The 12,587-nt window shown below is 40.8% G+C and overlaps 1 protein-coding gene across 1 annotated transcript in view; it reads left to right on the plus strand.

The window, feature by feature from the left end:
• The first annotated feature begins 446 nt into the window (after positions 1–446).
• Positions 447–12,587, plus strand: part of LOC121155938 (solute carrier family 22 member 22-like) — a 60,615-nt gene continuing 48,474 nt past the window's right edge. The window contains exons 1-5 of the mRNA XM_040979445.1: positions 447–848; positions 3,743–3,846; positions 8,343–8,497; positions 8,590–8,758; positions 9,744–9,867. Of these exons, the coding sequence (XP_040835379.1) occupies positions 447–848; positions 3,743–3,846; positions 8,343–8,497; positions 8,590–8,758; positions 9,744–9,867 (954 nt within the window). The remainder of the gene's footprint in view (positions 849–3,742; positions 3,847–8,342; positions 8,498–8,589; positions 8,759–9,743; positions 9,868–12,587) is intronic.

Consider the following 12,587-nt stretch of genomic DNA (forward strand, 5'->3'; position numbering starts at 1 on the left):
TGCATGAATTCTAGGTTTGTAACGTACAGTGTGTTGTAAACCTTAAATGTAAGCAATTTTATCTGTCTATTAATATTAAATGAAAGATCATTTCCTTGGAGTTGTGCAGAATCCATTGCATTGTATGTTAACTACAGTCACAAGGAATTGTGTAAATGCAATTGCAATGCTTCCTCAAGAACGTGTCCCCTGTACAATTGCTGTCGTTATTGAACAGAACACGTTGCCTCTACTGAAATGAGTAATATAGTGTTTGGAGAACTTCATAGGAAGACAGGGAAAGAAAACTTTGTAATGTAAAACAAAATACACATTTGCTTTAATTCTTCCACTTCCTAATTTAGAAATATACTTTCATATATACACTTCACTAATGATTTTGTGAAAATACTATTTCTGTCCTGAAAAATCTGATATTCTACAGCTGACACTTTGTGTCCTAAACCATGGCCTTCGAAGAACTTCTACAGTACGTCGGCGACAGTGGGAGGTTTCAGATTTCGAATGTGATCGTGTCTTTGCTTTTAATTTTTATGACATCTTCTCCTGACTTCATGGAGAATTTTACAGCCGCAATCCCATCTCACCGTTGCTACGTACAACTCCTTGACAACCTCACATCTGAAGCCAGCATGTCTGCAAACCTTACCACTGAAGCCCTACTGAGAGTATCCATCCCAATGGACCCAAGTCAGAAACCAGAGAAATGCCATCGGTTCCGCCAGACACAGTGGCAACTCTTACATCTCAATGTGTCAGACATCAATAACATCCAGCTGGAGACAGAGCCATGCCTGGAAGGATGGATATATGACCAAAGTGTTTTCAGTTCTACCATCATAATGGAGGTAATAGATTTATAGTGGGTGACAAGGACTGAATTGGGAGTGGATTTTAGGATTTCATGAGCTAGAAGACATATTTCCAATATACAGGATAGTCAAGATTCAAGAATCTCTCATGCTAAGTGACTGAGCTTGCATTAAGGTACATAACTGTAGTTTTTTGACCTTGATATGCTTTACGTATATTCCTTTTCATATTTAAAAATGCAACATCATTTTATATGTAAAATGAGAATAAGAGGAAAACACGTTTGGATTAAACTAAAAGTTAAATTTTAAATTTTTAAATTAAAAGTTAAAATAAATTGAAAATTAAATTAAAGTTAAAATCCTAGGTTTATCACTCACAGTGTGGCAGTTTTTTGCCTTAGTTCACCAATGTTTAAAATAGTATGATATTATTTCTTGCTTTTGAGGACAATCTTAGTTTTTATTTTATTTTAACACAATTATTAAAAACACAAATTTTACACATTATGTGATAGTGTTTATTTCAGAGATATTACAAAGATTAGATCAATATGTATAAAACATTTGAAAATCGACATATGACAGGACTCAACACAAATTTATCTACTTGTCTTCTGGTTTGGGTTTTGTGCCTGGAACATGATGTGCAAAATACAGGTCTGTCTTCAACAAAGTTGAAATGTAGAAAATTAAATTTAGGGAGGATTAAGTTCATCTCCTAATTCTTATACCTAATAAATCTTATGACTCCATTTGCATATCATGTCAAGCCCCGTGTTAATTAAAAAAAAAATCTATGCAGTATACCGCTTGTTCCCCAAATGTTAACTCAAAAAAAAAATACAAAGCTTTTAGTAACTTGAACAATTTGTAAAAAGAAGAAAGAAGAGAATAAACACAAAGGATAGATCCACTTAGAGCCATAATTTTGTTGAATCCCGGTTTGTTCCTGAGAGATGGGTAGTTTCTCAGCTATAAGCCTCATGGCCACATAGGCTTTTATAATTATTGATTTTTATTGTATTTTTGAGATTACAAAATTTTAATTACCATTGGTAACTAAAGGCTGAATGTTGCACTAAATAAGAGTTCACTGTATAAAGAGTAAAAAGGCAGTATTTTGGAGGCTGGTGCTGGGGAGAGTCGTCTCTGCTTGTGGAACCAGCATTCCATATGGGCTACAGGCTTGAGTCCTGGTTCCTCTGCTCCTGATCTAGCTCCCTGCTAAAGTGCCTGGGAAAGCTGGGAAAGATGGCTCAAGCTCTTTGATTCCCGCACCCTCCTGGGAGACCTGCAAGAAGCTCCAGGCTCCTGGCTTTAGACTGGCCCTACTCTGGCTATTTCGGTTATTTAGGGAGTAAATCATCAGATGCAAAAATCTCTCTGTGTGTCTCCCCTTTTCTATGAAGGAATTTGCCTTTGAAATAAAAATAAATGACTACTTCATAAAGAACTTAGTTCAAAGAAGAATAAAAGCAATGCCTATAAACAATAATCTGCTGAAGTCATTTCATATTATAAAAGATAACATAATGGATATGACACTCCAAGAGGTGAAAATTGGAATGCTATTTTATTCTGATTTTAAATATTTAATCAGTTAAATGTATCACCCTGGCCAATGTGAGTGATTAACAGATTAAATGAAACAGTGGTTTAAATCAGGATTTGTCTGACCTAAAATGAGTTCAAGGTAGGTTAAACTTTGTTCATTAGTAACTTAGGTAAAATCTCTATGGTTTCAGAACATTTGTTTTTCAATTGAAAAAAACAAAAGGTGCTGGATTTATAACCTCCTTCCTCAGAAGAAGAAATTCCATAGTACTTTCTAGAAGTGAGGGATTTTAAAGAATGCTGTCAGCACTAACCTTGTGCAGCTTTCTATGGCACAAATTCTGCTCCTCCCACTGCAAATGTGTGGGTCCAACACGCTGGTGTCATTGTGAGACTTATTACATACGCAGCTCTGCTCACTTTTCATTTTCAACTTTTCATGAAGACGCTTCATTTCCTTGTCTTCAACCGTGCCCTGCAATGCCCAATGGCAAAGTCTCTCCTCTCAAGTTCCTGGCAGACTCCTCATTTCCTCCCTCTTGCCATAACGACCTTTCAGGAAAATGAGTGTAGGAATGTTGTTTGCTCAAAAATCCTGAATGGGATTCCACAGCTTTTAGAAAGGTGTAAAAGCATCCGTAATGGTGCTTATGAGGTATCTTATCCAAGGACCAATTCTGAGTTCTAATTTCCCGTACCTCCCACTTTCTTTTGTCTTTTGAGTTGGGGAGTCCTTCTTCGTCATCTACATTACCACCTCTCCTAGTAAAGTTATCCTATACTTTGCCTCTGTGTTGGCTTGGTGTGTATTCCCCGATTTAAAGAAAAGCCCTTTTGATCTAGCTGTATTCCCTTCCCAATTCAGGTGACTTGTTAAAGAGCTTTTCTTCTTAGATGCCTATTGACTAAGAAACAGAATGTATCTGACAAAAATCTTGGAAAATTTAGACACGGAGAAAATCAAATTTCTTTTGATTTATACATTTGTGTTTGAAGTACTGTTTTTATAATAGCTAAGAATTCAAAGGTGGAGACTGAAGCTCTGCACTGTGTGGTGAAAGAGTCACTCGTACAGTGAGATACAACGATACTGCACAGCATATCCGCTGAGATGTTTATTAGTATGTTCTTACTACATTCTATTCCTATGGAGAACTTCCTCTTTATTAAAGATAGGATTACTCTTTATTCTTTTCACTCTGGTGTCTGAATTACAGCTTTTGTCAATATTGGTAAGTCATTTTTATGCATTTTTTTCTCATTTTACCAACTAGTTACACAATTTAACCTACTCATGAGTTATATTTATGGCATTGTCTTGAGTGATGTATTAATATTTTACGTTGTGTTGTTTTCTGTCCGATCTTTTACAGTGGAATTTAGTGTGCAAATTTCAGTCATTCAAAACCTTTGCCCAGGCCATCTACATGGCAGGGTATGTGGTGGGTACTCCTCTATTTAACATGCTTTGTGACAGGTAAGTTTTGTCTTCCTTTTTAAATATAAATTTTATATTTTATGGTGATTACATGCTGGAGCAGGGTGGGAAGGATTGAGGTTTAGGAAAAATTGGGTGTGCTCATTGCTTTCAGATTTACTGTTTCTTCTGGTTGTTTCTGGGGGAAGGGGAGCAACAAGGAGGAAACAACTCATGACTTGCCACACGTCCCAGGACCCGGGGATGAGGAACCTCGCATCAACACAGAGTCTCAATGTGTACAGATTCCAAGGATTCTGTCCAAATGGTTTGGATAGTTCTGAAATGCCGCCAATTTCACCAAATCCGAGGATGATGTCAGCTTCCCAATGTTCATTGGCTCCATTTGCTGAGTGTTTTTGCTGTCATTGTTTGGGGTAGTTGTCCAGTTAGTTCTGTTCTCCTGCTACAGCACCAAATGAGCTGCCATATGCTCATTTTACAACAGGGCTTGTGTCCACTGCTCCATCTTTTCCATTAAGTAGGACATGCTCTTGTAGTTGAGTCCAAGGACCCAGGCCAGGTGACTCCAGGCCCTCTGGATCCCCCAGCCTGGGGTTCATGAACCTGACATCCGCCTAAAAGGCAGGCCCCAGAATATGGGCCAGTGATCCAAGCCCCACCGCTTCCCTCATCCTGGGGGTTCAGGAACTCGGCCCCACCATGTAAGTGGATCCCAGGACTTGAGCCAAGCTACCTGAGCCCTGTCAGATCTCCCGTCTCTGGGACTTGTGTACCTGGCCCCTGCTGGGCCCTGGCTGGCATGACTTGCCACACCTCAGCATCTGCAATCTTATTGTACAGCCTGCCGTAGTCTAGTTGGCCCTGTTCCAGGTCCTACTGGTGGGTGCTTCAGACCAGACTGATTGTTGTCTTGGTCCTAATGTGAACTGGCTGGTGTTGAAGCCTGATCTGGCTCTTCCTGCTCCTGACCTGGTTCTCAGATCTGCCAGTGGGTGTTATGTGCTTGCTCAGACTGGTCTGTCCCCAGACTTGACCCAAATGTATGCTGGCAGGTATTGTCACCAGGCATTATCTAGGCTGCTGCTTGCCTTGTTTCCTTGCCCTCACCTGCAGGGACTGCAACCAAGTGAAGGAGCTTCCTGAGCTCCTCCATGGAGTCTCCTCCCAGTGACAATTCTCACACACACCAGTGGATCATTGGCCCAGGTTGACTTTGTTCACTTCCTGCCCTGGCAAGAATAGTAACTTTGCTCAACCAGCCACTCCCATTCTGGTTCTTGTCGGTTGTTGTAGCCCAAGAATACCTGTTCTGCACCCAGACACAGATTTCACATAGTTCATCGGGAGTAAAGACATAGCCTGGCCTGTTCTACACCCAACCTGGCTGTCACGCGTACCAGTGGGGGCTGGAGTCTAGCCCAATCTGATACTCCACAGTCCCAGTGCATACCTGTGCTGGTGCAGGCTGCAACCATGTCCAGCCAAGCATGCTGTCCTCAATCCTACTCTCTTCTTCACCAGTGGGAACCCCAATTCCAGCTGGGTTGCTCACTTAGCTCACCAGCGAGGCCTGACCCCACTGAAGTTCTTGGGCGAGCCAGTAGAAGTTGCAGTTCTGCAGGGATGAGCCCACATTTCCCCCATAGATTCTGCTGTCTGACCCACTTCTCTCACTCTTATTCTCCCCCACCCAAACCAATTTGTTGTTAGTCCTCTACTTACATACCCATGTCACGGACTTGTCTGTGGAAGTCCCTCAGCTGTAATTCCTAACCTGGGTATAAAAACCACAGCTCCTCTCCCACTATCACCTGTGAGATCCTGTTATTCCCCTGTAAATCAAGACCCTTTGAACCATGAGGATACACTGCCAGATTGCCCAATGGGCTTCACTGAGTGCCTTTGGCTGGGCCCCACCTAAGCCCTTCAGAGAGGAGCCACACAGCCCGGCTACAGGCACCCTGTGTGTTAAAACACACACACACACACACACACACACACACACACACACACACACACACACACACACAATACCTTCCAGGATAGGGTTGTCCTTCCCCTCCAGGGAGGCAGTGTATTCAGCTGTGCATACCTGCGCAGGATCAAGTTTTGCCTTCTGCTCAAGAATCATGTCTAACATTTTTAGACATTTATGCTGAGTATTGTACACATTAAAGGCATGTCCATGTAAAGAGGACAGCAGCCAAATTAGAGGGGAGTACTATTTGAGAAAATGCAAAACTTGGGACACCTGAAGGTCACCATCTGGGCTTCTGAAAAGGCTGAAACTTAAGCTGAGAACGATCAGGTAGGAAAGCAGGATGAAAAAGTGTATAGGCCGTGCTGTGATAGCCTAGCAACGGAAGTCCTAGCCTTGCACACATCAGGATCATATCTAGGCACTGGTCCTGGTCCAAGTGGCCCCACTTTCCATCCAGCTCCCAGCTTACAGCCTGGAGTAGCAGGGGAGGACTATCCAAAGCCTTGGGATCCTGTATCCATGTGGGAGACCCAGAAGAGTCTCTGGGCTCCTGGTTTCAGATCAGCACAGCTCTGTTCATTGTGGCTGCTTGGGCAGTGAATCATCGGATGGAAGATCTTTCTCTCCGTCTCTTCTCTTTGTATATCTGACTTTACAATGGAAAAAAAAAATTTAAATGTATAGACAAAAATGCTTAAGAAATGAATAGTAACAAACATGAATGGAAAAGCCTCACTGAGGTAATTAGGAAAAGTTAGGCTAAAGGCCCCGGTATGGTAGCCTAGTGGCTAAAGTCATCATCTTGCAACTACTGGGATCCTGTGTGGGCACCTGTTTGTGTTGTGGCTGCTCCACTTCCCTTCCATCTCCCTGTGTGTGGTCTGGGAAAGCAGTAGAGGACAGCCCAAAGTCTTTGGATCCTACATCCTCATGGGAGACCTGGAAGAAGCTCCTGGCACCTGGCTTTGGATCTGCTCAGCTCTAGCTGTTGCAGCCACCTGAGGAGTGAACCAGAGGAGTGAAGATCTTTCTCTCCTCTCTGTAAATCTGATTTTCCAATAAAAATAAATAAATCTTCTCCAAAAAACTAAGCTAAGGTTGTTTGAGAGTTAAATCCTTATACTTTCAAAGTTGATAGTAAAAATAATGTGATCATATGAAAATCTGTATATATATTTGATCTTTATAAAATATACATGATGGTCTTAAATTAGTTTCTTGTGGATAGACTGAAAAACAGCTGCAGAAACTTGTCAGACTACTGAGGCACTGTCTTTAAAAAGTGGGCAGATAGAGAAAATTAAACTAGGAAGATTGGAATTAATATTATGACTCTTAATAAAGAAGAAAATAATCAAATTAGTAAATCATATAACTGTTTAAGTAGCAAGATGCAACTAAGAATGCCACCTTGGTGGAACTAATTCAGTGGAACCAGAATCAGCAATTCTTTGAGTTTCAGTAGGTTAAGAAACTCAAATAAGTTTGACAATAGTAACTTTCTTGGATCTTAACATTACACGTAGGAAGTTGGATGGGATGTCAAATTCATATGCACTTCCGTTGTATATCATGACAAGTGTTGGGACTTGGATCCAAAAGGAGTAGGACTTGCTATGAAATATTGCTGAACAGCCTTGGCCTGGTTCTTATGCACCACTTATATTTGATCACTTTTTTCTGTAAGAGGAAAATATTAACGTATAATTATTTGCATTTTGTTTTCAGCTACGTTAATTACATATAACAATACAAACTATTTAGCAAAGATTACATTCAGAATGAACACATATACTGTTCTACTTTGTTTTTAGTAACAATAACCAGAATATGATAACTGTATTTGGGGCTTGAGAAGAGGTCAAAGACAATGAAAAGATTCGCTCTTATGTGCAAACATGAATTCTGTTGTTTTATGAGAAGTTTGCTGATAGGATAGCTCGTTCAAGGATGAAATTCTATTATTGGCTTTGACATCACCAATTTTATGCCATGGATTTTCTGTTAAACTTCTTCTGTGAGTCAAATTTGGAAAACTAACATTAATCATCAGAAAGAACTGAATAGTCTTCCCCTTTTGCCTTAGTAAGTTCGCTGATGTTTAGATTGAAAACTGATAAAATAATGACATGAAAAAAAATAATGACACGAAATTCTACACACAACTTACTTGATAAGTAGGCTAACATGGCTTTAGTAGATGCTTGTGTGACCAAGATCCATGATGTATCTGTGCATCATGGCAGATTGTCAATTTAATGATTATTTTATAACCTTGAGTGGGATGACATATACTACCTCTTGCAATTTCATGTGTTTTATCTTTTCACAAAGCTATCATTTTAATGATTTGCAAACATCATGTGTAAATTCTGCTACATGGAAAGCCATGGAAGTGACTTAAAGATAGGTGCTTTATGGGCATTTGTGGTGTCACTCTTGTGTAATGTGCAGGTGGAAAAAAGGAAGTAGAAATTCTAGGAATCTGGAGGTTCTAATCATTTACAGTGTGTCGATGTAATTTTCACTGAGTTACCTGCTATGATCATAGATTTGGACGGAAGCCACTGCTGCTCTTTTGTTGCGTGATGTGTGGCATCTTGGGCACCTGCTGTGCATTTGCCCCCGTGTTTTCCGTTTACTGTGTTTTGAGGTTTCTGTTTTCTGCCTGCTTGGGTTCACTTCAAGCAAATTGCATCGTGCTCCGTAAGTTTATTTTGGTATCTACATATACGTTGTGCTTGAGTTTTTACCGTCCTTTTTCTTCAATGATTTTGAATATCCTTGATTCCCTTTAGTTATAGAAGAGACATCATCCAAATGGCACTCCACAATTCTCATGGCCTATGGAATCTGTTTTAGTCTGGGGCAGGCATCGCTTGGAGTAATAGCTTATGCTATCCGCGACTGGCACATGCTCCAGCTGGCAATATCCGTGCCTTTCCTCATTCTCGCTCTCTTTTTGTGGTATGTGGACTTGGTTAAATATAAAACCATTTTGCTTAAATATTTGTGATTCTTGAGGGTTTGTTTCTTACCACTGAGAACTATTTTACTACTTATTCCTGCATTCAGAGCTATTTCTAAGTGTAATGCTGGAAAAAAAAAGAAATTTAAAAATCAAAACTTAATTTTAACAAGAGGAGCTCAGTAGTAAATTTTATAAAATGCTGTCAGCTGGTGGCTTGTGATTGCTGACTCAAGTTACTGGGTTCCTGTCACATACTTTGCAGCTCCTGATTAAATTCTGGGGAGTAAACTGCAGGTGAATGAATGTCCTTGGTCCATTGCAGTTTCTCCATTTCACTGACCTTTAAGTAAATAAACATAAGTTAATATAAAATTTTAAAATTCCTATTTAAATTTTCATTTCATCTGTTTTTTTTTTATCCTCTTGGTTGTTAGGATTATTTCCAGAAAATGTACCTGAATAAAATGGTTTCTTTTCTGATTTCTGTTTATGAAAAAAAAAATAGTCTTTCACTTCCAAAGTACTTGATGCAGTGTTCAGAAACTTTAATTAGTCTTTTCAGAAATAAAATGGTGGATGTTGATCAAAGTTAACAATATAAAACTCTGGTTATACTTCAAACTTCTGATAACAAAGGTGTATCTTTAAAAATTGTGAATTTCCATTGTAGTCACACATGTAGACGGCAATGATTTCTGAAATAAAACTGAAAAAAAGGAAAATTGTGTCCTACTTTTGAAAAGGGAAATTGTTTTTTTATTTACTTGCGAATCAAAATAAAATGTATCCCAAGATGAAGAGCACTGAATAGGTAAAGATTAGAGTGGGCAGAGGGCTGATTGAACAATCCAGATGAGCTCTGTGTAAGCAGGAGGGACAATGTAAGCTGCAAAGATAATTCATTTCTGTAAAAATGAAAGCATCTCTCCAGACTGGAATGTGAAATATTCCTTCTGAAACTATCTATTCCCTTCCAAACAGCATGGTCTCAGAGTCCGTGCGTTGGCTCATCGCAACAGGAAGAACAGAACAGGCCTTAAAAGAACTTAAGAGAATTGCCTATATGAATGGAAAAAAAGATGTGGCACAAAGTTTGACGGCTGAGGTAAGGAAAGATCACAATCATTTATCACCCCAGTCCTGAGTGCTATACAATCACCACAAGAACAAGTAAAGTTATTGATGTACGGAGCCAAGAAGGATAAGAAGTCAGGGAAGATTCACTATTGTTATCAGCACCTTCTGTGTATACTTGCTATTTGCAGATTTGAAAAACATTTTTTTTCAATCCATGACATTTATTTTTTTAAGGATTTATGAATTTATTTGAACAGATATCTGAAGTGTGCCAGTCACTTGGATCAACCGGTGAGACAAAAAGTGTGAGGAAAAATGAAATCCAAGCATTTTGCTTTGATACAAACTTGTTTTTAAATCCCTGCATATTTTTCTTCCATGATATTTGTATGAACTTTTTGAAATGCCTTTTTTTTTAAAAAAAAAATGATCTTACTTGGTTGATTAGGGTACAAAGTGTCAAGGGTTACAGGAAAGTGGGTAATACCATTGTTTCCACAATAATATCACTTTTTTCCTGTATCTGGGGAAAGGAGAGAAACAAAGGGAAAAGCCCCACCCAGCCTCCCAACCATCCCAGGTCCCGGAAGTGAGGCATGCTCCCAGGGTCCTGCACAAGCAGTTTTGATAGTTCAACAGTTCTAAATTGCTGCCAATCTCGCTGTATCAAGCACAATGAAATCTGTTCAGAATCCACTGGCTGACATAGTCTCTTCATGGTTGGAGTTCTGAGATCAGCAGTTCAGTTAGAGGATCTCCAAAGAAACTTCGTCTGAGATGATCTCAGACCTGATTTTGCTGTGTGCTTGCCAGCATAGGGTCCGACACCATCCATCACTCCAATCAGCTTATGCACATGTGGTCATTGCAACTGCTGGATCAGTTCTGTTTCCAGCTCTGTCTTCCACGCGAACTGATGGGTGTTGTAAACCAGCTCAATCCTACCCACTTCATACTTGGTTCTCACAAAAATGAGTGGGAACTGCAGCCTAATTGGGGCGACTCCCCATTACTCTTACTAGGCCTGGCCCTTACGCTGGTTCCCATGCATACCAGTATGTACCACAGGCTTGTTCAGTCTGTCCCACATCCCATTTAGCTCTCGAACATGTCAAAGGGCATTGAAGCCTAGTGCAAGCCAACCTGCCCTACTATCCAGCCCACACACATATTGGCAGGTATCTCTGTCTAGTCACCCCTGCCCCTGTCCTGGTTTTTGTGCTCTACAGTGGGAGTGGTTACCCACGAGGGAGGTGCCCACTACCTCCCTGCCAGGTCACTCCCACTCCCAGATTATTTACTCTACAGGTTTTTCTGGAGTTTAATTTGACAGATTAAGCCCTCAGTGATAGGCTCTGCCATCTGATTATGTGGCAAAGCCCAACCAACCCTCACCCACTCTAATTTTTGCTTGTACCAGTCGGAACTGTCAGCCCAACCTGGCCTTTCCCTGATCTAGTCCACATGAGACCCACAGGTGTTATAGACCCTCCTGGTCTGGTCTGCCCCCATCCCAACTCATGCTTTCCAATGGGAGTGGTTGTCCAGCAGGGGAGCCCACATTCCCCCTGCCGGTTTAGCCCCCTCCCCACCTGATTCTCATGTGTGCTGTTTGGGCGCTGCTACCACATCTGGTACAGTTCACCCAATCTTGGCATTCTGTAATGTGCACTGGTTTGTATCACCACCGAACCTGGCCCGACCCACTCTCTTTTCTGGTGCTTGGATTCGCCAGCGGGTGACGTGAACGGGTTCAACCTGGTCTGACCCCGCCTATGCCATATGCTGATGGGTATCTTTCTCTTTGCCTGGTCTGGGTTGCTCCCTATTGTGGCTCCTGCGCTCACCTGTAAGGACTAGTGTCTGGGTGTGGACAAGCCTTGGCTAAACTGAAGCATCCAACAGTTAGAACTGGAATGGATTGAAGGCCAGCAAGGAGGGCTGGCCCACCACCGGTACATGCAAGGTCTGGCATAGAGAGAGGTTCTGATGGAGGAGCTTGGGAAACTCCTCTTTCGGGACACAGGCCCTAAGGTGAGTGCAGGTTTGAAAATGATTTTAAGATTGTTTCTGGAACTGACAAATAATTGACTAGGGAAATGACACAGGGATTTTCAAAGTCCACTCTAGGGGCATTTCACTGGGCATTGAGGGCAATGCCGAGTCACGGCTGCACAACCACTCTGATTTCTTGCAGTCAGTACAAGCATTGACAAACTTCCAACATGACACCTCTGAGGGTGGCTTGCTCTAAAAGATGTTAACATTTCTGCCTTTACCACCAAATTACAGCAGAAATAGACAAGTAAACTATGTATCTGAAATGGCCTGGGTCCCTTTGAAGCATATAGGCTACCATCTCAACAAACTTCAAAGGTAGTGTTCAGACAGTCTATAAGGTAACCAAAACTTTGTAAATTCCTTGAAAAGTATAATCAAACAAACAAAAAAAAAGTCATGGAATTTTCTTATTTCAGCTTTCTCAACACTCCTGTCTGTACTAAGCTAAGCATTGCCTTGTGATTCACCAGTTGTGCCTGTCCTGACAGATTATGTGAATGTTAAGTTGATTGCAATCATTATTCTAATTAAGGCGAAAAGAAATGTGTAAGGAACTTGTTCAGTTTTCTCACACAACGTACAATAGATCAGTGGGAAAATGATTCAATGTGATTCTGATAATGTGTTAAAATCCAAAGTGGCTTTAGTGTATGCTGTCTCTGTCTATGGGAAGATTATTGCAAAATA

Source organism: Ochotona curzoniae, unplaced genomic scaffold, assembly GCF_017591425.1.
Source record: "Ochotona curzoniae isolate NIBS_2020 unplaced genomic scaffold, NIBS_Ocur_1.0 contig_3190, whole genome shotgun sequence".
Taxonomy (NCBI): Eukaryota; Metazoa; Chordata; class Mammalia; order Lagomorpha; family Ochotonidae; genus Ochotona; species Ochotona curzoniae.